This window comes from Trichomycterus rosablanca, chromosome 11 (assembly GCF_030014385.1).
Source record: "Trichomycterus rosablanca isolate fTriRos1 chromosome 11, fTriRos1.hap1, whole genome shotgun sequence".
Taxonomy (NCBI): domain Eukaryota; kingdom Metazoa; phylum Chordata; class Actinopteri; order Siluriformes; family Trichomycteridae; genus Trichomycterus; species Trichomycterus rosablanca.
The window spans coordinates 30,134,761-30,157,109 of NC_085998.1; the positions used below are offsets into that span (position 1 = coordinate 30,134,761).

Here is a 22,349-nt window from a genome sequence, read left to right on the forward strand (position 1 = left end):
TTGGTAAGCAGATGGTTTGTCTGTTGGTCACTGAGGTTGTTGTGGAAGAATTAGTTTGGCAAGCACAGAGCACTAATCCTAACGATAACTACAAGTCAGGCCCTATCACCCCATATCAGTACCTGACCTTATTAATGATCCTGTGGCATGGAATCAGTTATGTTTTTAAAATAATTGACTGAAAATTGACCTTCACAGGGACATCTGATTATGATTGTGGTCCACATTTGTTTGGCCATGAATCAAAGACATGCTAGCAAAGTAAAAGTAAAAGATTTGTAGTTTTTACTAACCTTGTGGATGTGCTATAAATGTAAATTATTAAAACACTATTGCTGTGCAGTACATTAAATATAAATGGAGATCACCTCATATGCCCCGTCATCTTTTCCCATCTCTCATCCAGCAACACATAAATCATAAATGACTGTGTCTCTACAGTGTTGCATCCAAATTTCCCCTTGTGGAAAACACCGTAATTTCATAGTTCATTACTATCTGCTTAGACAGCCATGAGATAAAATGCCTGTGATACTAATTTCTCATCAGCCAGTAAAGAGTTAGCAGCGGCTCCGCTCCATCTCCCACTTTTCATTAAAGCCATAAAGACACATACAGCTTGTCCTTCGCCTTAAAGCCTGCCAAGGACAGTGCTTAGCAGCCCACTGATAATCGAAGTGTCAGGGTGAGCGGGTTTTAAAGTGGACCAAACTTGGCTTGAGAATGTCAGCTGGGTGTGACCTGAGAATAGAAAGCTTTCTGGCAGAGCCTGACAGTGATTGTAGTGGCTGGTGGAAGCTGAACACAGATTAAAAGGTAAATGTTACAAACTATTGAAATTGGTATAGGTAGTACTGGGTGTAGAATTGGTACCAAAATCCGGTTTAAATGACAAAAAGTAAACAACTTGGAGAGCATGCCCTTGAGTTACAAGTTTGCTTCTTGTTTACAGTTTTCTTCTTGGTAAAATCTTAGTAAATTGCCCACTCAGGTGGCGCAGCGGTAAAACGTGCTGAACACCAGAGCTGGGATCTCAAATACATCGTAACGAATCTCAGCTCTGCCATCCGGCTGGGCTGAGCGGCCACATGAACAACGATTGGCCTGTTGTTCATATAGGGGTGGGGTAGTAGTAAGCCGAATAGAGTCTCCTCATAACTGATGCAACTACGACCTCTGCTGGCTGATTGATGGCGCCTGCACAGGGGCAAGGAAGGAGTGCGTTGATCAGGGTTTGTCTCTCTGTACACAGGGCTGATCCGCATTAGCACTCGCCTACAAAATACTAAGAAAAAATCTTCATTGTTTTTAATCTCTAATATCCATCACTTCTCGATCCAAAGCTTATAACAACCAAAGGCACCCTAGTGGTGAAAGGAACACATAACGGCTATAAAAACCAAGGGCACCCTATTGGTATAAGTAAAGCATAATGGCTAAAAAATAAAGACACCATAGTGGTGGAAGGAAAGAATATTGTCTTTCTGTTTCACCCTAGTGGTGAAAGAAACTCATTACGTCTATAAAAATTACAGGCACCTTAGTGGTCAAACTAAAGTAAAACGGTGCTAAAACAAGCTTTAGTAAACATGCAAAGTCTTTAAAATAATGTTTTATAGTAGACTTGCCATTTTATTCTATTTATATCTGTTCATTTGTATGCCATTGCACTTGTATACTTTTTGCATCCTTTTAGCTACAGTGCACAAGTACTCACTTCTGCTTTCTACACTTTTAGACTTGTAATTTCCTCTTCTTGCAGAACACAATTCCACATTTAACTGCTAACTGTTATTTGGTGTTTGCTTTATTTAAGCTTTCATTATAAAAGTACATTATTACACCATTTATTTTCTCTGTTACACTACATACTCTGTTGTACAGTAGTGTGCAATTTGGTAGACAGCCCATTTTATCCGTTGCCTTTAAAGATCCTAATAGTTCCCATTTATCTTTGTACTGAAATTTACCAGCTTCTCAGAACATCAGATTTTGAATTAGGATATCTTGCTGCCCTGGTAAGACTGTAATGTAGGCCGCTTAGGTGGCGCGGCGGTAAAACACAGTAGCACACCAGAGCTGACATTTCAAACTCATCAGTTCGAAACTCTCATTCGGCTGGGCTGGGCAGCTAAATGAACAACGATTGGCTGTTGTTCATACAGCCGGATAGGGACCTCATAACTAATGCAATTATGACCTGTGCTGGCTGATTGAGGGCATCTGCACAGAGTCAAGGAATGATGTGATCAGGGTGTGGCTCTCCATACACAAAGCTGATCCACATATGAACTCGCCTCGTGCAGGTGAAAAGATGCAGTCAGCTACTGCACAGGTGTGACAGTCTCGCTCACCTCAGTCAGAAGTGTGGATCAGCATCAGTAGAGAGGAAGCATAAGCAGTCGGGTAATTGGATACGACTAAATTGCGGAGGGAAATTGGAAAAAATTGACTGCAATGTATATTTACAGTATCCAGAAAAGCACATTTTACTTGACTAAAAAAATACCTAAATAATATATTGTGTTATTCGTGTTGTTTGATAAAATTGAAACAGTTAATACAGTTTTGTTAATGTTGTTTATTCATAAATAATTGTTATTAATGGCATTTCTGCTTTTGCTGAGATATTAAATTTGTTGAATTGTTGAATTTTACCCGTATTGTTAATGACTACCACATTTTTTTACATGGTCTGTCTTATAAAAATGTGCCCAGTAACGGATAGACAGTAAGGTCAGACAGTAACTGTTCCAGAAAAATCCTGGTTCAGCAAGCAAACATAGTCAGCACTAATGGGTGTCTAAAGAAGGCTGTTTCCAATAAATGCTGTCCCAGAATGAAATAATCGATACCTGAGCTGCTGATTTTCCTTTACTCTCCTTTATTGGCACATAAGAACATCAATCTTTTTGTTGTGATTGTTGGTCCTGGATGGATATAGGCCAGTGCTTTTTGTACTGTCAGGGCAAGGGCATGCAGACAGAGACGTTTAGAAGCTAAATGTGCCATGGCACTTCCGAGCCATGGCCTAGCCTGCTGCCAGCGCTTCAGCACTAATGGGCTCATGGCCCTGGAGCAACATGACTTCTCAGCATTTAGTCCAGGTCAATGCACTCAAGGCCTGTGTGTGTCCGTGAGTGCAGTTAAGGTGTGGCAGATGGCATAGGCTAAAATGGGCAGAGCCTCTTGGCACTGAAACGAGATGAGCCAGATGCAGTATTAGAGGAGATTAACAAGCTTACTGGCATCAAGAGCTGTATCTTTTGCAATTCTGAGCCAGTTGCTCATGACTACATTTTTTTCACGCCAATTGATATAATAGCATGGTCAGACTGCAGACTGCAGGAAATCCCTTTGCTCCATGCAGTAGCTAGGTCATTATGTCATATGTATTTTGTGTATGTAGGGTGAAGGCCCAGATTCATAATGATAATGATTGTGTTTTAATCATAGGTGGACAGTGAGAGGATGGAGGACACCAGGCTCATTGAGCTGGACAAATCACATCGCAGTGAACACACAGTGTACATCATGCCTCCAGAGCTGCCCCCTGTGCCGGATGGAGAGGAGCCCTCAATGGTTTACAGGTGATTTGTGATTTTGGGACTGAGTAATTGGAACACATACATGTACAATTTAAACCTCACAGCTGAAGCGCCAGGTGTAGCACCAGGTGTAGTCTCGCATCTGCAAGAATTAAAAATGAACCCAATTTGCAGGATGCCTAACCAAGGTAGGACAACACTGTGGCTAAAAGCCATAAACAAAAGCAGCAAAGGAAAAAATAAAAGCAGTGGCCAATATAGTAGAAACATCCACAGCCTCCAGAAAGTGGATAGAAAAGGGATCAAGCAGAAATTAAAACTGCCACTTGCAACAGCTCTCGGACAAAGACAAAAGAAAGTAAACCCAGAACAAGCCTGGGATAGCAATGAAACCACCAACCAGAGTGGATTCAAATGTGAGGCCTGCTACAGAAAGGACCGTCAATGGGTGAAAAAATTAGACAAACCCACACGTAAATCCTTGAGGTGCTTAAGTTTAGAGTTATGTATACAGTTCAAATGACAGTGTTCCCAGCTGTAATATTAAATATCTGCTGTGTAAACACATACTGTATGTACTTTTAAAAACATAAAATAAGTCAAAATGTATGAAAGTAAAACTTTCTAGAAATCTAGAAATCTGGACTCCTAGCAGATCCTGTGACTGAATTCACATCTAGCGTTAGAGATTTAATATTATTGTGTTGATTTACAGCCTACAATTTTAATCAAATGTCCATGTAGTTACAAACATATCATATAATTGTGGCGAATGCCACAATTTGCAATTTGCCCCTGTTTTTCTGGTGTGCTCGAGCATACATGCCAAGAATTTTAAATCAGAATAGGTGAAAAGTAAACCTCTGCATTGCAAATAGTAATCAGTATTCACATGTCAAATGTAACAAACACATATGTACTCATTTACCGATTAGTATTAACTACCCAAATCAAATGCGCTTTAAGATAGGCAGCTTATTAAGGCTGGCCAATTAGGGTTGAGTAGTTAAGATGAAAAGATAATAGAAATTGTCTGTGTGCGATTCACACCTCCAAGGTTGCCAAGTTTTTCTTGTGAAACCCTTGAGAAGTTGCAGCTCATTGCTTTAATCGTACGGACAAATTAAAAGCAATCGCAGGGGCTTTCTTGCATGGCATTGGGTTTTCTTTACAACCTAGGCAAAGAGAACACTTTTCCATTAGCAGATGCTTTTATTTAAAGTGACATTTGCAAGTGAGGTTTTAGGGGCCTTGTTTAAGGGCTCAACCGTGATAACTTGGCTATTGTGGGGCTTTCCAGGTACCATGAACTTTCTGATCAATAGTCCAGTACCTGAACCACTTAGCTACTGCTGCTCTTGTACTTACAGACAGCTGTTTACACAGAACTAAAGTTGCCTAGAAATAGCAATTTCATGTTTGAACGTTTGAGGCTCAGGCTAACCTGTTGTTGCCCGAATCGCTGATCGCTCAATGCCGCTCTGCTCAGTGCTCATTGCTCAATTCCTATTGGTAATCACCACATTGCTTCGCTCCTAATTTGCATACAGCAAAATTAATTTTGCAATTAAAGATTGCTCAAGTTTTTTTACATTGCCGACTCCACCCACTAAATGTCGCCAACGTTCATGCTGCCAAACTTGTTGATTTGCAATGCTACCAGTCTGAACGTAGGGTAATTGGTGCAGTCGAACTAGCCCTGTTTGTATAAGTTCAAAGAACCCAGGTCTGTAAAAGGACAAAGATTGCAGACTGCCATGACAAACTTGTCTCTTACTTTTCACGTTAACTGTTTTTTATTTAAATTATGGTCTTCTAAAACTGACTACAAACTGCTGCAGTATTGATGGATTCATTATGTTCTGTGTAGCTACGTTGGCTTTCCAGTGCTGAACACAGAGCTCTGTGAGCTCCAGGAGGGTCCCCAGATCCCCATGACAAATTCAGCCCCCAGACACACAAGCCCCGGGAGCCCCGCAGCCATATTCCGCCGCTCCAAACAGGTATGTTTCTCTATAGCTCAAAGACCATTGCTATTTCTAGTCTCTTTAACTTTGTCTTGCTCACCCACTCTCACTACCCCTCTGATCCCACACCTTTTATCAGGAGATCAAATCAGCCCAGCGCGTGTCCAAGACGTTCTCGTCCATCCCTCACATGTGGTCCAAGTGCCTGCTGCGCCACTGCCATGGCCTTTGGTTCATCTGCCTTCCAGCCTACGTCGCAGCATGCCAGTCCAAAGTGCGGGCTCTGCACGTTGCCTACGATGTCCTGAGAAAGATGCAGGACAAGAAACTGCAGCCCCCAGATGAGGTAGACTTACTCAATAATACATTCTAGTATATAAAACTAAGCCATAGCCATTCATGGATGAGATTCCAAGAGAACATAACTGATCTAGCTTTCTGGAGGTATGATTTCCTGTCATATCAGTCAATGCATCACTAGCCAATCATATGTCTGTTAGCTCATATATACAAAACATGGCAGGTAATGCTCCTCAGCATGTTCAGTACTGTAATGTTGCATAACAAATGCAAAGAGATGATGACTAGCTTAAACATAGCAAAGCACATGCTTGCAACTTTTTGGTAACAGCTTGGGGAGGGCCGTTTCCTGTAGCAGCATTACACTCCCCTTAAATACATGGTGTGACAATTTTGGTGGGAAGAACCTTCAGTATGCTGCACATATCCCTTATCCTAACCCTGTTACTTACCTTTGTCAAGCCAGGTCTTCTCGCCCAGGATTAGTGTCCATCCTCACAAATGATTTTTTTTTACTAAATGGGCACAAATTTGCAAAGTTACACTCCTTAAATCTGCTGAAAGCCTTTTTAGAAGATTGGGTTAGATATACTGTATATTAATGCCCATGGTTTCAAAATTTTTTTTTTTTTAAGTTGTTTTGCGATGCTGAGGATCCCAATTGTGTTAGAGGAGGTTATATTTGCTGCTCACGCCCCCTCTGACATGTGTGCAGACCTAAACCCCTTATTTTGCGCCCGTGCTTCAGTGGGTTTGCACATGAGGCTTATCCACTTTCTGCAAAGGCGCCTCAGTCCTTGCACAGTGTGGGAAGACCCCACCCACTTAGTCCAGTCATTTTCAAGTCAAGTCAAGGTTTATTTGTCACATACATGGTCATACACACAGTACAACTAGCAGTGAAATGCTTTAGTGACTAATCCGCCACAGTAGTTGTCGGAGCAGTCGTGACGGCAGCCTCACCGGGGCCATCTTTCGCAGAAACAAGAAATAATGAACACATTGGGAAAGAAGGGGATAAAAAAACAGCAACCAGATTGTGCTCCCTTTAGGAGCACATTATGGTAACACGAAAAAAACAGCCCCATACAGCACACAAGCACATGTAAAAACATCACACAACTAGCCACGGGTTAGTAGTTCTCGATGAGAAGATGGTGTCAATAGCATTCAGAGACCATTTAACCAATTCCATAATTTGTTCTTTGAGGAGCAGTGCTAGAAAAATCTCTGAAGAGCAGAGTAGACGAGACAAGACGATACAGGAGAAGCGCCAAGCAGGGAAGATAAGGGAGGAGGAGGGAAAAGTGCGTCCGTCTTCCACGAGAGCTAGAGCAGGCACGGTGGCCAATTTTTGTCTGCTGCAGGCACTGCCAATTGTGCCCGCTAGATGGCGCCCAGCCGACCTGTAGCAAAGCCAAGATTTGAATCGGGGTGTGCTAGCTGAATATCCAGCTGGGCGCCACCTGGGCACCAACTTTTAGATTTTTTGGTTAATAAATTGTAAACATGAGATGGATGGATGGATGGATGGATGGATGGATGGATGGATGGATGGATGGATGGATGGATAGATAGATAGATAGATAGATAGATAGATAGATAGATAGATAGATTCGATTCCATTCCATTCGGATAGATAGATAGATAGATAGATAGATAGATAGATAGATAGATAGATAGATAGATAGATAGATAGATAGATAGATAGATAGATAGAGCATAATAATAACAGTAGGAGCAGTAGTCTGCTCATGTGTAACAGTTTATTGTGTCTCCAGGTGTGTTACCGGATTCTGATGCAGCTCTGTGGGCAGTATGGGCAGCCGGTCCTGGCTGTACGGGTGCTGTTTGAGATGAAGAAAGCTGGAGTTCAACCCAATGCTATAACCTACGGATACTATAACAGAGTGAGAATGTTTGTCTAGCACTTTAAGGGAGCTTACTGATGTGATCATAGTGTTAGGAAACATCATGCAGCTGTCTAGAGACCAGATTTCATTTAAACATTACGTAATCTTGCATAATCTGCCCTACAAATGTACAAATGCAAGTGTTAGAGAGAACTCGGACTGGATTTAAATAACTAATCTCATTTTGCAGGTTTGAGCTAGGTGGTTCTTTGTTTCCCATGCTCATATTTCATAAGACGAATGAGCACGGCAGCAGATATCTTCCCGAGGGGCAGCTAGCATTTCTCTTCTGTGAAACAAGTCCCAGTAACACCTAGCGAACACACAGACACACATGCACGCACGCACAAGTCTGGACAGCTGAGAGCTGTTCCAATTCTATCAGAGTAATCACAGCCAGTCCTTGAGAAAGAACACAATCTGCTTAAGATAATTAAGGGGGTTGCAATCGAATTACACCGTTAATCTGCAAGTCTGTTTGTGCGTGTGAGTGCTAAGGCTCATCTTGACTTTCCTTGTGTTCATGTTTGTGCAGGCGGTGTTAGAGAGCACATGGCCTTCCTCCACCAGAGGGGGGCATTTCCTCTGGGGTAAACTGAGAAACGTGCTTCAGGGTGTGGTGCAGTTCAAGCAAGTGTGGAGGAGACGGGCCAGCCATGCCAAAGATCCTCATCTTTCAGGTGCTCCTCTTCCTCTGTTCACTCAGGTTCCCTCACCTCTTCTGAAACATGTCTGTTGGGGGATTAGCTACTGGGAATTCACTCTAGGTGTGAGTGTAAGGGTGATCATGTGATGCCCTGCACTGTATTAACAGAGTTTTCAGTTAGATTATGAACCCACCGTGATCAGCATTTACAGTTACTGAATATACACCGATCAGCCATAACATTAAAACCACCTCCTGGTTTCTACACTCACTGTCCATTTTATCAGCTCCACTTACCATATAGAAGCACTTTGTAGTTCTACAATTACTGACTGTAGTCCATCTGTTTCTCTGCATGCTTTGTTAGCCTGCTTTCACCCTGTTCTTCAATGGTCAGGACCACCACAGAGCAGGTATTATTTAGGTGGTGGATGATTCTCAGCACTGCAGTGACAATGACATGGTGGTGGTGTGTTAGTGTGTGTTGTGCTGGTATGAGTGGATCAGACACAGCAGTGCTGCTGACGTTTTTAAATACTGTGTCCACTCACTGTCTACTCTATAAGACACTCCTACCTAGTTGGTCCACCTTGTAGATGTAGAGTCAGAGCTGGTCGCACATCTATTGCTGCTGTTTGAGTTGGTCATCTTTGAGATCTTCATCAGTGGTCACAGAACGCTGCCCATAGGGCGCTGTTGGCTGGAGGTTTTTGGTTGGTGGACTATTCTCAATCCAGCAGTGACAGTGAGGTGATTAAAAACTCCATCAGCATCTGTTTTATCCACTCATACCAGCACAACACACACAAACACACCACCACCATGTCAGTGTCACTGCAGTGCTGAGAATGACCCACCACCTAAATAATACCTACTTTGTGGGTGTCCTGTGGGGGTCCTGACCATTGAAGAACAGCATGAAAGGGGGCTAACAAAGCATGCAGAGAAATAGATGTACTACAGTCAGTAATTGTAAAACTACAAAGTGCTTCTATATGGTAAGTGGAGCTGATAAAATGGACAGTGAGTGTAGAAACAACACCGCTTTTTTACTAATCTGTCTCTGGCTGCTTTATGAAGTTGGCAGATATGCAAAGCCACAGGAAGTCTGAAAAGTGACAGATTAAACACACAACCGTGTCACTGAGAAAGCAGAGCTCCCTAAGTAAATTTTATTGTCTCCGGGATACCCTCATCTCCTCAGAGCCGTAACCTCTGCCAGCCAGGCATTGCTGTGACCAATTAAGATGCAGCCAGATAAGTGCTGTTCTGACTGTCACAGTTCAGCCCGTTGTTGATCCGATCTGTTCCTTTTCCCCACAGTCTCGCCTGCACCAGCTCATTAGCACAGACACAGTAATAAACTGAATTTTTCGCACATCCACACAGTCTCATTTGCTATTCAGCTTGAACATCAGTGGATTTAAGATCCAAGCATCTGATTTCAGCTAGACAAGATGTAGTAATTGATTACGCTGTTAATAACCTGTGTGGCATTTAGACTTTTGTGTTTGCAGTGCATTAATCAGTGGTACCTTTTTTAGCTGAGTGATTTTCTGGTGTGTTTTTTTTGTACACAGATGCCAGTGATCTCGACAGTGTGAGCCATGGCAGCCTGGACAGTGCTAACGACTCAGCGGAGCGAGCTTCAATTGATACTGATTTTACAAAAATGGACGACGATGGATCCAGCACAGGTAACCAGTCTACTCTATCCTTTTCCACTGACATAGTGCCAGGGCTCAGGGCTTAAAATCAAACTACCATTAAAGAGATGGTATGCTGATGACAATACTGTTTCAGTACCAGTGTACTGCTGGTTACTTTCATCACTGGCATTAAAAATACATGAGAAGCAGCCACCCAGGTGGCGCAGCAGGGATTCTGAGCCCCCGGTCGGTTGGGCGCCCTCTAGCAGGCACAATTGGCCTCCAGTCGGCTGGGTGGGAAAGACCGGACCAAGGGGAGGCGTTATCGACGCTGTGTGAGGACCTTGGTTGCCCAGGGCGCCTGTCTAGAAAGTGGAGGAGTGCAGAGATCGGGGTGTGGCTCTCCATACGCGAAGCCGACCTCACATGCAAATCCACCAAAGTATGGGTGAATAAGAAGGCATCAGTGGACTGCGACCTCTCGGAGGAGTGTGTGTGAAGTGAATATACCCCCTCTTCTTGGACAACGTCTGGCCCCCCAGCACCGGATTGGCTATGCTAAACTGGGAGAAAAAGGGGGTAAAATGCATAAAGAAAATACTCAAAAATATACATTAACAGCAGAGATGTTTTTGAATAATGACAATTATTCATGATTATTTTAAATCCATAAATATTTTTTGCCATCAATGCCATCTATTAATTATTTAAATAAAATAGAAGCCAGCCGTTCAGGTGGTGCAGCAGTAAAAACACTGGGATCTCAAATACATTGTATCGAGTCTCAGCTCTGCCTGCAGGCTGGGCCGAGCAGCCACATGAACAACGATTGGCTATTTGTTCAGATAGTGGTGGGATATTAAAAGCCAAATAGGGTCTCTCTCATAACTAATGCAATTACGACCTCTGCTGGCTGATTGATGGCGACTGCACAGAGACGGCAAAAGAGTGCTGTCAGGGTGTGTCTCTCCCTACACAGAGCTGATCCGCATTGCACTCGTCAAAGTGTAGGTGACAAGATGCATATGGCTGCTGCACGTGTCGGAGGGGGCGTGGGTTAGCTCCGTTCTCCTCGATCAGAGCGGGGATCGGCATTGGTGGAGAGGAAGCGTGACGCAAATGGGCAATTGGACGCACTAAAGGGGAGAAAAATAGGAGAAAATGCATAAACAAAATATAAAATAAATAAATAAATAAATAAAATAGAAGCCACAGTGCAAATGCTAATGTTAAAATAACTGAATACACAGAATAAAATACAGAGAAAGTGCAGGATTCTTCATAGTAATTTCAGCTGCACTTAAGTCACACTACTTAGTATCATGCGGTATAGTTTAGGACACTTTCACATGTGTATAACATGCTGAATGGTTTGACTTCAGGTGGTAAAATATGTTTTCAATGACTAAGATGTAATCTGTAACACTGTTGTTTTTAGCATTGTACATTAGGAAACGTCTACATCTCATTATGTAAAGGTACAGTGAGAATGAGCACAGGAAACGTAGAGCAGCAATGCCATTAATTCTACACTCTGCTGTGCATTCTTTTTTTGTCTTTTTTCCTACTGAGAAAGGGAAGTCAGTGCAAGAGTCATTATTCCATGCTGTGAGAATTAGGACCGTGCTCATACTTTTTTCTGTTCTCTCTCCTCCTGAGAGATGCCGTGAACAACGGAAGGCACAGCAAGACGTGTCATTTTCTGTTTTACTAGCTTTATCAGACTAAATTTGTGGCATCCTTATAATGTGTATATAAGGTGACACCCCCGGTGTACCGGTTTTTCTTCTTGAAGCACAAACTTGTATTCACTGTCCCATCTTTTATTAAATTCTCTTTCTTCTGCTTTAATTTTCTCGTCTTGTACATTCTGTGATTATTTGTAAATATCTCTCAACATCACTTGTTGGAAAACTGCCTCAGTTAAACGCTGATGTGGAAACACTGCCATCTAGTGGCGTGATGTGGTCACTTTGCGGGTCACAAAATCGGCATGCATTGTGGGAGATGCAGTTTATGTATGATTTTACAGTGTATTTTAAGACATTTATACGTCTTTTAAGCTCTCACTGGCCACGTCAGCTTGTTTGACACATGTGGGCTATTTAAAGGTCTACATACAGCCATGATAGGGCGGTGATAGCTCAGTGGTTAATGTACTGGACTAGTAAACAGAAGGTTGTCGGTTCAAGCCCCGCCACCACCAAGTTGCCACTGTTGGGTCCCTGAGCAAGGCCCTTAACCCTCAATTGCTCATTGTAGAAGTCGCTTTGGATAAAAGCGTCTGCTAAATGCTGAAAATGTAAAATGATTGGCTATGTCTAAATGGTGATTGGCATCTTTTTCCTGGTGTGTTACTGAATTGCACTTATTGAATCTGTGAAAACCGGACCCACTAAAACCACAAGCAGGATAAGGTAAAACATGAAAATTAAATTTTAAAAGTAGAAAAAAATTAATTTATATAATAATGTACACCAATTAGGCATAACATTATGACCACCTTCCTAATATTGTGTTGGTCCCCCTTTTGCTGCCCCATACGCAACAAACTGTGATGCACTGTGTATTCTGACACCTTTCTATCAGAACCAGCATTAACTTCTTCAGCAATTTGAGCTACAGTAGCTCGTCTGTTGGATCGGACCACACGGGTCAGTTTTCGCTCCCCACGTGCATCAGTGAGCCTCGGCCGCCCATGACCCTGTCGTCGGTTTACCACTGTTCCTTCCTTGGACCACTCTTGATAGATACTGACCACTGCAGACCGGAAACACCCCACAAGAGCTGCAGTTTTGGAGATGCTCTGACCCAGTCGTCTAGCCATCACAATTTGGCCCTTGTCAAACTCGCTCAAATTGTTACGCTCGCCCATTTTTCCTGCTTCTAACACATCAACTTTGAGGATAAAATGTTCACTTGCTGCCTAATATATCCCACCCACTAACAGGTGATGAAGAGATAATTAGTGTTATTCACTTCATCTGTCAGTAGTCATAATGTTATGCCTGGTCGGTGTATGTATCAATGTAGTGATTCAAAAAGTATTTTCAGACCCCTTGATCTAGTGTTGTGGATTTTTTAGGCAAACAATTTACATGGACATTTAATATGGACCACAATATTCAATATTGAGTGCCACAGCAAAGGGTCTTAATAATTATAATGAAATAAGAGATTTCAGTTTTTGTTTTTTCTTTTAAACAAACTCTATTTTAATAACATATTTTCACTTAGTTATTATGGGTGGTTAAGTGTAAAGCAAAAGGGAAAGAAATGGCCATTATATCAATTTACAGTCAAATCAACACAATCAAGTCAAGGGGTATGAATATATTTAAATTTACATTTTTGGCCTTTAGCAGACGCTTTTGTCCAAAGCGACTTACAGTATACAGTCTAAGCAACTGAGGGTTAAGGGCCTTGCTCAAGGACTCAACAGTGGCAACCTGGCAGTGGTGGGGCTTGAACCAGCAACTTTCTGTTTACTAGTCCAGTACCTTAACCACTAGGCTACAATCTGCCCCACAATCTATAATGAATACTTCCTAAATCCAGTGTATTATCCATCATGTGACTTTTATAAAGAAATTGACTTCAAGTACTAGCTCTTTAATAGCACTGTGGTGAAGAAATCTGTATTCTAGGCATAGCCAGGAGGAAAAGCAGTTGTCTGAAAGGCGTCTGTGTTTGAGCAATAATTCCCTTTGTCTTCCAGACTGAGTGCTTCAGAGCGTCTCTCTTTGTGTATGATCTGTTGCAGGTGGACAATCAGATCAGGGCTATGACTCATTGTCTAAAGAAGAGGTGCGGCTGGGGGGAGGAGAGGACCAGGATGGCACCACTCACTCAAAGGAGAAGAAGAAAAGAGATGCCATCCCACGTGAGTTATGCATCATGTTGTTTTTTTGGAGCTGGTGTGTGTGGTTAAGTGTAAACTACAACTCAGTGAATGACTGCTTCCACCAAGTGGTGTAGTTTGGTATTGCAAGCCAATAAATATCAGTCATGTTTATTTCCCTTTAGAATTAAAGTCAGATCAAAGTCTAAAGGTTCTTTATTAACTTATTTAATGTACAATTATTTATTGTCTGTATCTTAGTGTGTGATGCTGGAACGTCTACAAAAAAGGACTCAAGCTCAAGAAACAGCAGAGCCATAACCAAGAGACCCGACTCACTGGACATTTTCGGAAAAACAGCTATAAGGCCCAAGACATTAGCACTGACTACAGGTCAGTCGGTCAATGTCTCTGAAAGACTGAAACAAGCTGATCCAGATCAGGAAGAGGGGGTGACAGGCGCACTCCAACCTGCGGTGGAAAAGAGCACCAGCTGTGCAGTTGCTACGGAAACAAGCCTTGAAATGGATTGTGGGCGTAGCGGTGTGGCTCGAAGCGTCAGCTGTAGCGGGGCTCTGGGCCACACCGCATCACGAACCGGGATTGAAGCCGGCTTTGATCCACTGTCGCTCCTTGCAGCTAAAAGCGAACCAGACAAAACGGGTGACGCGGGTGAACCAGACGACACCCCCAGTGCCCGTCGTCACCTGGCAGAGGAGATCCAGCTCTACATGGAGCACCTGAGCAGCCCTGTTAGCCAGCGCTCGCTCAGCATGGATCTTCAGGGCCTCCAAAGTCCCTCTCCGATCAGCTCGCCCGGCCAAACCGCCATACCAGGTTCACCGAGCAGCCAAATTCATCCCCAGCCCCGCAGCAGGCTCTTTTCATCACCCTCACTGCCACTGGGATGCCCACGTAGAAACAAGCATGCACGTCCCACCTCACTCATATCCCCCTCCTCTCCCACACCCTCTGCCTCTTCTTCTTTTTCCATGGACTCCTTGTTCACACCTACACTGGACATCTTCAGAAGCAGCTTCATGTCAGCGGGCAAGGGTGTGGCAGAGAAAGCCAGCCGCTTCTATTCGAGGCTTTCCTCACAGACCTCAGTTGCACAAGTGAGTGAAGTTCCATTCTATTTCTTTCTGTTATATATTACGTGACCGTTTGTATTTATTAATCACATGTAATTACAATAGTAACTCAAGGCGGGATAATACACTCCTGGGTTCGAATCTCAGCTCTGCTACCGGTTGGCTGGGTGGCCTCTAGCAGACACAACTGGATAATGCCTGCAGCAGACAAAATTGGCCTCCAGTCTGCTGGTAGGGAAAAGACCGGGCTAAGGGGAGGGTAACCCTGCCTGTACAGAAAGTGGAAGAGGCAGAGATCAGGGCCTGGCTCTCTGTATGTGAAGCCAACCTCACGCGCAAATCCACCGAAGTATGGGTGAATAAGAAGGGATAGGTGGACTGCGCACACATCTAAGGGAGTGTGTGTCAGGCGAATAGACACCCTCCTTGGGTGTATATTGAAAGTTGAAGATGTTGCCTGGTTCAGTGATTCACGATTTTTGCTGCTACATGCACACCTTATTTTAAATTCATTCTATAAACATGTGAATGAGTTCCATCTCTAGCAGTTATTTAATACAATTATGTCATCTTCCTAAAAGAATTATCAAAATCTTAAATAAATGCTGTACGCAACTTGTAAATACGCTCTAAAATTAATTGAGGATGTTCTGAATGCTGGGGGGTCTTACCCATATATTAGTATGATGTTTTAGTGACCTATTAGAGTTATATATCATGTACCAGTACAAACTATGTGTAACAGAGGGGATTTGGTTCCTCAGTCTCTGGTGTAGTGTCATTAAATCTTAAATTAGATCATTTCTTTATGCTTATATACTTCCGTATGTACTTGCATGTCTTAATAATACATAATTTATTATGTAGTGAGCAATAAATGAGTAAACCTATACATGCATTTCTTATGTTTTTCTACCAGGACCTGAATTCTGACCGGGTCAGTGTGTCATCGCTGGGCTCATGCGAGCCTGACAGCTTCTCTCTGTTGGAGGGTGAACTTTGCCCTGATCCAGAAAACCTTTCCTCCCCCCAGAAAGACACTTCTCTCAGTGTTACTCGACTCAAGAGGAGTCCACACAGGTGCAGCCGGTGTTTCGAGAGCCCTTCTGCACCGCCCAGGCTTTTTCGCCAGGCCTCTCTTACTGGTGAGTGTGTTTGTGTTTGGATCTGAAATAGGGCTGCACGATACTGGAAAAAACTGACGTTGCGATTTTTTTCCCCTGCGATATACTGTATATTTCGATATTAAAAAAATGCAGGAATTTTCACCACATTATTAGTAATATTAATAATGCATGTATCTTACTCTAAATAAGGGGCTCATCTGTGAAAAAGCGTGGTGCCTACAAGGGTTACAAGAGATTATGACCAGCTACATCTTTGTACTTGGTTGAAACTGAGCATTAAACTAAGAAAGCTTCAGTATCTCTTCTCTCACAGAAAAATAAACATGGCTGACGGAGCGGACAAAGTTATTTTCAAACGTAAATAAAGAATTATTGATTTTTAACGAGTGTTTTTATTAGCAAGTTTGGGCTTGTCAGCAAATGTAACCGTTTTCTGTGTACGAATCGAGATGTTATATTGACATGTTAGCGCTGCTAGGGTTGCCAACCGTCCCGCAAAATACGGAATCGTTCCGTATTTGAAAACTAAATGTCGCGTTCCATATTGAACCGATATGGGACGCGCTTTGTTCCGTATTTTTATCAATGGGAGAGAAATGCTGCCGATTAGACTGTTCAATACCAGAGCTGGGCGGTTCCTGAATCAACCGGGTTAATGATTCGAATCTTTGTACTGAATCAGGAATCACGAGTCTGAAATCTCAATGAACCCGGATCCTATGAGTCCTCTGACTGGCTGCTGCTCAGTACACAAGGCGTGTGAGCCGTCATTGAAAATGAGAACGGTGTGAATTTTCGTTTTGTGTCAAGCAGCTAAAAAGTTGTAGCATGACGTATTTGATATAATTTGCATTAAGAAACATCGCACGTCCTGCGATGTGACTATCGCGCATGCACACATCGCGATGACGATGCTGAAACGAAATATCGTGCAGCCCTATTCTGAAACATTCCTGTCATTTTTATGTCCTCATTTATGTCTGTCAGCTTGAGGAAAAAAGTCTTGCCTTTAAGTTGTAATCCTGGCTTTCGGGTGTATTTAAAATATGTCTGTCTACCATAAAAGCCTCAAACAGTGCTGGGAACTGCACCAAGGGGGGCTATACAATCTGAAAAAAGTAAGAAATCTCAGGAAAGATACTCTAAAACAATAATAAAACTACTTAAACCACTAAAATTTGCAGAGTGTATATTCTAACTAGCAGCTGAGCTTCATTTAACATGCACATTTGTAGTTTTTTGGCAGTGCATGTGGCAGCTAAGCAGTAGGGAAGACTTGTGAGACTGTTAAGGATTGGCACTAATTATTTTTGGTGAAATGGAATACAATCATAAGAAAATATCCATCAAAAATGTACAAATTTTTAGCATCTTGTCAAAAAACTTGGCCGCTCAGGTGGCGCAGTGGTAAAATACGCTAGCATACCAGAGCTGGGATTTCGAATACATCGTATCGAATCTCCTCGAATCTACGTGGCTATATGAACAGCGCTTGACTGTTGTTCATCCAGGTAAGGGAGTCAGATAGGGACCTCGTGACTGATGCAATTACAACCTCTGCTGGGTGTTTGATGGCGTTTGCACAGAGTTGAGGAATAATGCTGATCAGGGTGTGGCTCTCCGTGCACAAGGCTTATCTGCATATGAACTCACCTCATGCAGGTGAAAAGATGCAGTCGGCTACTGCACATGTGTCTGTATGCTCTCCTCAATTGGGAGTAGAGAGTAAGAGAGAGTAGAGAGAGTAGAGAGTAAGCATAATGCAATTGGGTAAAAAATTGGACACGCTAAAAATCGGGAGAAAAAGGGACAAAATGCATAAAAAAAAGAACTTGACATTTGGCTTTAAAAATCAGGAAAAAGCTCTATGAAATATTTAAAGCAACCCATGCATGATGAGAATACAAGCAGCCCTGTATGGACACACTGAGTAAAGCTGGAATCAATCAAACCTCTATAAAAGTCGTCATCTTGATCTAGACCTTGAAAATGCTTAAATAATCTCACACACAATATGTATTTTCTCTTAGAGTCATTAAGCATGATAGCTAGGTGTTCCCTGTCTGATTTTGGTCCTCTGTAGTGTGTGTGGGGGGTAGGGCATCTGCCCCAGCGACTGCAGAATCAGGCCAGCAGACTCTTCTCTGAGTGTTTCTAGCACAAATTGCAGACCTTGATTGAGGCTCTTCAATCAAGAAGCCAGACTTTGGTCTGAAGTGCTTTCACATCATCACTCATGTAATACAGTCGTCCCAGAAACCAGTGTAGAACCTTTCTGCTTATTACAGGCTCAGAGAAGTGTGTTCATCTTATGCAAAGTACTGTCAGAATTAGCATTCATTAAGCCAGTCATGGATAAACATTGCTTATCATCCCAAAATGTGGCCTAAGGAAAGCATTCAGTTCAAATAAAAAAAAGGCCATTTGTGCCTCTGTGAGTAAAGTGTCATGTGTGTGTATTTCTCTTGTGAATAGGATCATCATTGGCCGTTGTAAAAGCCCCACAGACCCCTGAGGTGTGTCCTGATGCCAGCCTTACAGCAACCCAACAAAATTATGCCATTGAGGTGAGACTGTTTTACTATTTTGTGATATATGTTATATGGATATAAAATGACATACTATATTAAAGAATTTTAGTATGGTGTGGGAGGTGGTAAATGCATAATGTTTGTTCTTTTTTAGACTAATTCACTGGACATGCCCAATTTGTGTTCTGTGTGTATGTAGGTGCGCATGTCCAGCTGCTCTCGCTGCAACACATGTGATTGTCTGGTGTACGATGAGGAGATTATGGCTGGCTGGACCGCTGACGACTCCAACTTGAACAGCACCTGTCCTTTCTGCGGCTCAGCCTTCCTGCCCCTGCTCAATGTGGAGATCCTCCACCTGACTGGTCAGGACAGGCAAGTAGTTCACTCTTTAATTGATGCATACTGTTTCAGGAATCTGTGGAGTAATATACATTTACATTAGCATGTACACAGTAGTGTATGTGCCAAAGAAACATTTATATTAACTTTATGTGATGAGCCAGGGGAGGGGGATGATGCAAGGCTTTGCCTATGACTAAATTATAACGCATGACTGACAATAGGTTGCGGTGACTGTTTAAAGTGGCATGTAAATAGAGAACGACAGATCTTGTAAGGGTTATTACTCATGAAAGTTGCAGTTGTGACCACATATTTATGTTTTATGGAAACAGTAAGACATTCCAAGACAGGGTTTTTCTAAATGGTTTGTCTACATTTTCAACTCTGAGCTAAAAAAAAAGCAAGAGAAACTCTAAAATATAGAACAACTCCCACCTGAAGGGAATCAAAATGAACAAGCTGACAATTAAAAGGAAACAACACCAATCATCTGCACCTCCATGCCCCCTCTGATGGCTAAAATGGCAAAGCAGGAGGACAGAACTCCCAACGTGGCTCACTGGCAAAATTATTGAACAGCTGCCATGTTTCACCCTTAAAGCCAAAATTGTACCATATGCATCTTTAAGTAAGTAGATCTAAATGTACCTATGTATATTTCCTAATACTCTTCTAATAGGTCAGTATATGCAGTACTCTACAATGACGAGGCATAACATTATGACCACTGACAGGTGAAGTGAATAACACTGATTATCTCTTCATCACGGCACCTGTTAGTGGGTGGGATATATTAGGCAGCAAGTGAACATTTTATCTCCAAAGTTGATGTGTTAGGAGCAGGAAAAATGGGGGAGCGTAAGAATTTGACCAAAAGTGGTCCAAAGAAGAAACTGTTAAACCGGCGACAAGGTCATGGCTCATTGATGCACGTGGGGAGCGAAGGCTGGCCCGTGTGGTCCGATGCAACAGACGAGCTACTGTAGCTCAAATTGCTAAAGAAGTTAATGCTAGTTCTGATAGAATGGTGTCAGACTCCTTGCCTCAACAGGTCAGGGCTGTTTTGGCAGCAAAAGGGGGACCAACACAATATAAGGAAGGTGGTCATAATGTTATGCCTGATCAGTGTATTTCAGTACAAATAATACAAACTGGCTTGTATGTGACTACTTTGTACAGAACATCATGTCAAGACCAGCCTAGTCCCCAAAAAGAAGCAAGGGACGATTTTAAAACCAGTGAGCGTGAAGCACCTAGAAGTGAATCCAGCAGTATGAGCAAAAGCACAGTAAGTGACATCCAACTATCCAATCAATATTTGGCTCACTATGATTTCTAATGGTATGTGGGATTTGTTATTGGAGTCATGTTCATACTTCAACCTCATATATTTAGTAGATTTGTTAAATTTTTTATCCTGTGTTCCAGGAGCCAGTCACAGTGCCCTACCTAAGCCCTTTGGTGCTGTGGAAGGAGCTAGAGAGCCTACTAGAGAACGAAGGTGAACAGGCCATCTCTTCAGCAGCCATTGTAGACCATCATCCCATAGTCTTCTGGAACCTGGTGTGGTTCTTCCGCCGGTTGGAGCTTCCCAGCAGCCTTCCCGCTCTGATATTTAGTTCCAAGCTTTGCAGCCTGGATCTTCAGGTGTGAATAAACATAATAAACACACTAGTGAACATACATTAAGAACCACTGATCTGCACTACTAGCAAGCATACACTAATGCTATCGTTGTTTGTTTCAGTCTCAACAGAGCGGTGCATCAGAGGACAGTAAGAACGTGCTGGTCCAGATTTTATGGGACAACCCCAAACTGCATCAGGACCCTATTCAGCCCAGTTACATGCTTTGGAATGCACACTGTAAGTACTTCATTTTCTGGATCCATACATTAGTATGGATGGACAATAAAACCATTATACATGGACAGGCACTTTAACCAGCATGCTTGGTATTTGAGAATGGGTCTAACTGTCCTGACCCTTGACTGTATTTTTGTAGATTCAAACCCAACTGGATGTGCTCTGGTGGATGAAGAGCAGCCAGTGAGCTTGGAGCTGCTCCAGAGCGTGGTGAGGAGCATTCAGAAGAATGACGTCTACCAACCCATGAGCCAGATCCTGCAGCTGCTTGGGACCAGGCTAGGATTCATCAGGCAACGGTAATGGCATCAAGAAATAAAGAAACGTTTTAGATCCACAACCAGATTGATCTTTACCACCAAGAACTGACACTAACGTATTTTGTGTTGCTCTTCAGGAGTCTGTACAGAGATATCCTATTCCTGTCATTAGTGGCTTTGGGAAAGAACAGTATCAATATTGGTAAGCTGATTTATACTCTAGACACTTTACATAGTTCATTGTTATGGTGCACTATGCTCCTGGGGCAGCTTGACCAGCTGGTCATTGTCTAATATCTGCAGTATGATTTTGTATAGCAGCCTTCTCATTGGCTTAAAGTAGAATTCTGAAACATTTGGCAACTACAATCGTAATTTTTGGAATAATTGGAATATTTTAAAAAATATACTCAAATCAAGAATCTATTATTTGTTCATTTTTAACATTTTATTAACTGACAAGCACTAAAAAAAGAAAAGGGGAGAAAAACAAATTGGGACGGAGGCATGTTTACCATTGAGTTACATCATTTTCCTATTAATTACAATTTTTAAACATTTGGGAACTGAGGGTACTTCAGTTACTCAACAGTCTGTGGTCGCTATTGTCCGATTCTCCTTTTTTCAGTATTAGACAGATCTGGCCTGCAGGCAGGCCACTAAAGCACAAGCACTCTGTGTCTGTGAAGCCATACTGTTCTAGCTTGTGCAGACTATGAATTTCCTGAGAAAAGATGTCTTGATAGAAGTCTTGATTGTTCTTTTCGTCTCTGGCACAGCAAACTTGGCATCCGTTTATCTGAAAAACAAGCTAAAACATGGACCAATATGACTATACCACATTTTCACTGAGGTTTGGTCCATCTGAGATAGGCTCAGGCCCAGAGAACTTGCTGGCATTTCTGCACAGACCTGATATATGGCTTTCATTTTGCATAATAGAGTTTAAGATTGCATTTTTCGATGCAGGGCGGCAGGTCGCCTCACAGCAAGAAGGTCCTGTGTTCGATCCCCAGGCGGGGCGGTCCGGGTCCTTTCTGTGCGGAGTTTGCATGTTCTCCCTGTGTCTGTGTGGGTTTCCTCCGGGAGCTTCGGTTTCCTCCCACAGTCCAAAAACATGCTGTCAGGTTAATTGGAGACACTGAATTGCCCTATACGTAGGTGAATAGGTGTGTGTATGTGTGTGTGTGTGTGTGTGTGTGTGTCTGCCCTGCCATGGACTGGCGTCTTGTCCAGGGTGTTACTGTGTGCCTTGCGCCCATT

General features: G+C 42.6%; 1 protein-coding gene across 2 annotated transcripts in view; it reads left to right on the top strand.

The window, feature by feature from the left end:
- The window catches only part of dennd4a (DENN/MADD domain containing 4A), a 62,139-nt gene that overhangs the window by 38,503 nt on the left and 1,287 nt on the right, over positions 1–22,349 (top strand). For both annotated transcript variants that reach the window (XM_063004152.1, XM_063004153.1), the window contains 16 exons: positions 3,457–3,590; positions 5,419–5,551; positions 5,655–5,861; positions 7,597–7,725; positions 8,264–8,408; positions 9,955–10,071; positions 13,787–13,906; positions 14,126–14,982; positions 15,878–16,103; positions 18,561–18,652; positions 18,816–18,991; positions 20,141–20,249; positions 20,390–20,608; positions 20,709–20,826; positions 20,966–21,125; positions 21,224–21,288. In XM_063004152.1, coding sequence (XP_062860222.1) covers positions 3,457–3,590; positions 5,419–5,551; positions 5,655–5,861; positions 7,597–7,725; positions 8,264–8,408; positions 9,955–10,071; positions 13,787–13,906; positions 14,126–14,982; positions 15,878–16,103; positions 18,561–18,652; positions 18,816–18,991; positions 20,141–20,249; positions 20,390–20,608; positions 20,709–20,826; positions 20,966–21,125; positions 21,224–21,288 — 3,007 coding nt within the window. The remainder of the gene's footprint in view (positions 1–3,456; positions 3,591–5,418; positions 5,552–5,654; positions 5,862–7,596; positions 7,726–8,263; positions 8,409–9,954; positions 10,072–13,786; positions 13,907–14,125; positions 14,983–15,877; positions 16,104–18,560; positions 18,653–18,815; positions 18,992–20,140; positions 20,250–20,389; positions 20,609–20,708; positions 20,827–20,965; positions 21,126–21,223; positions 21,289–22,349) is intronic.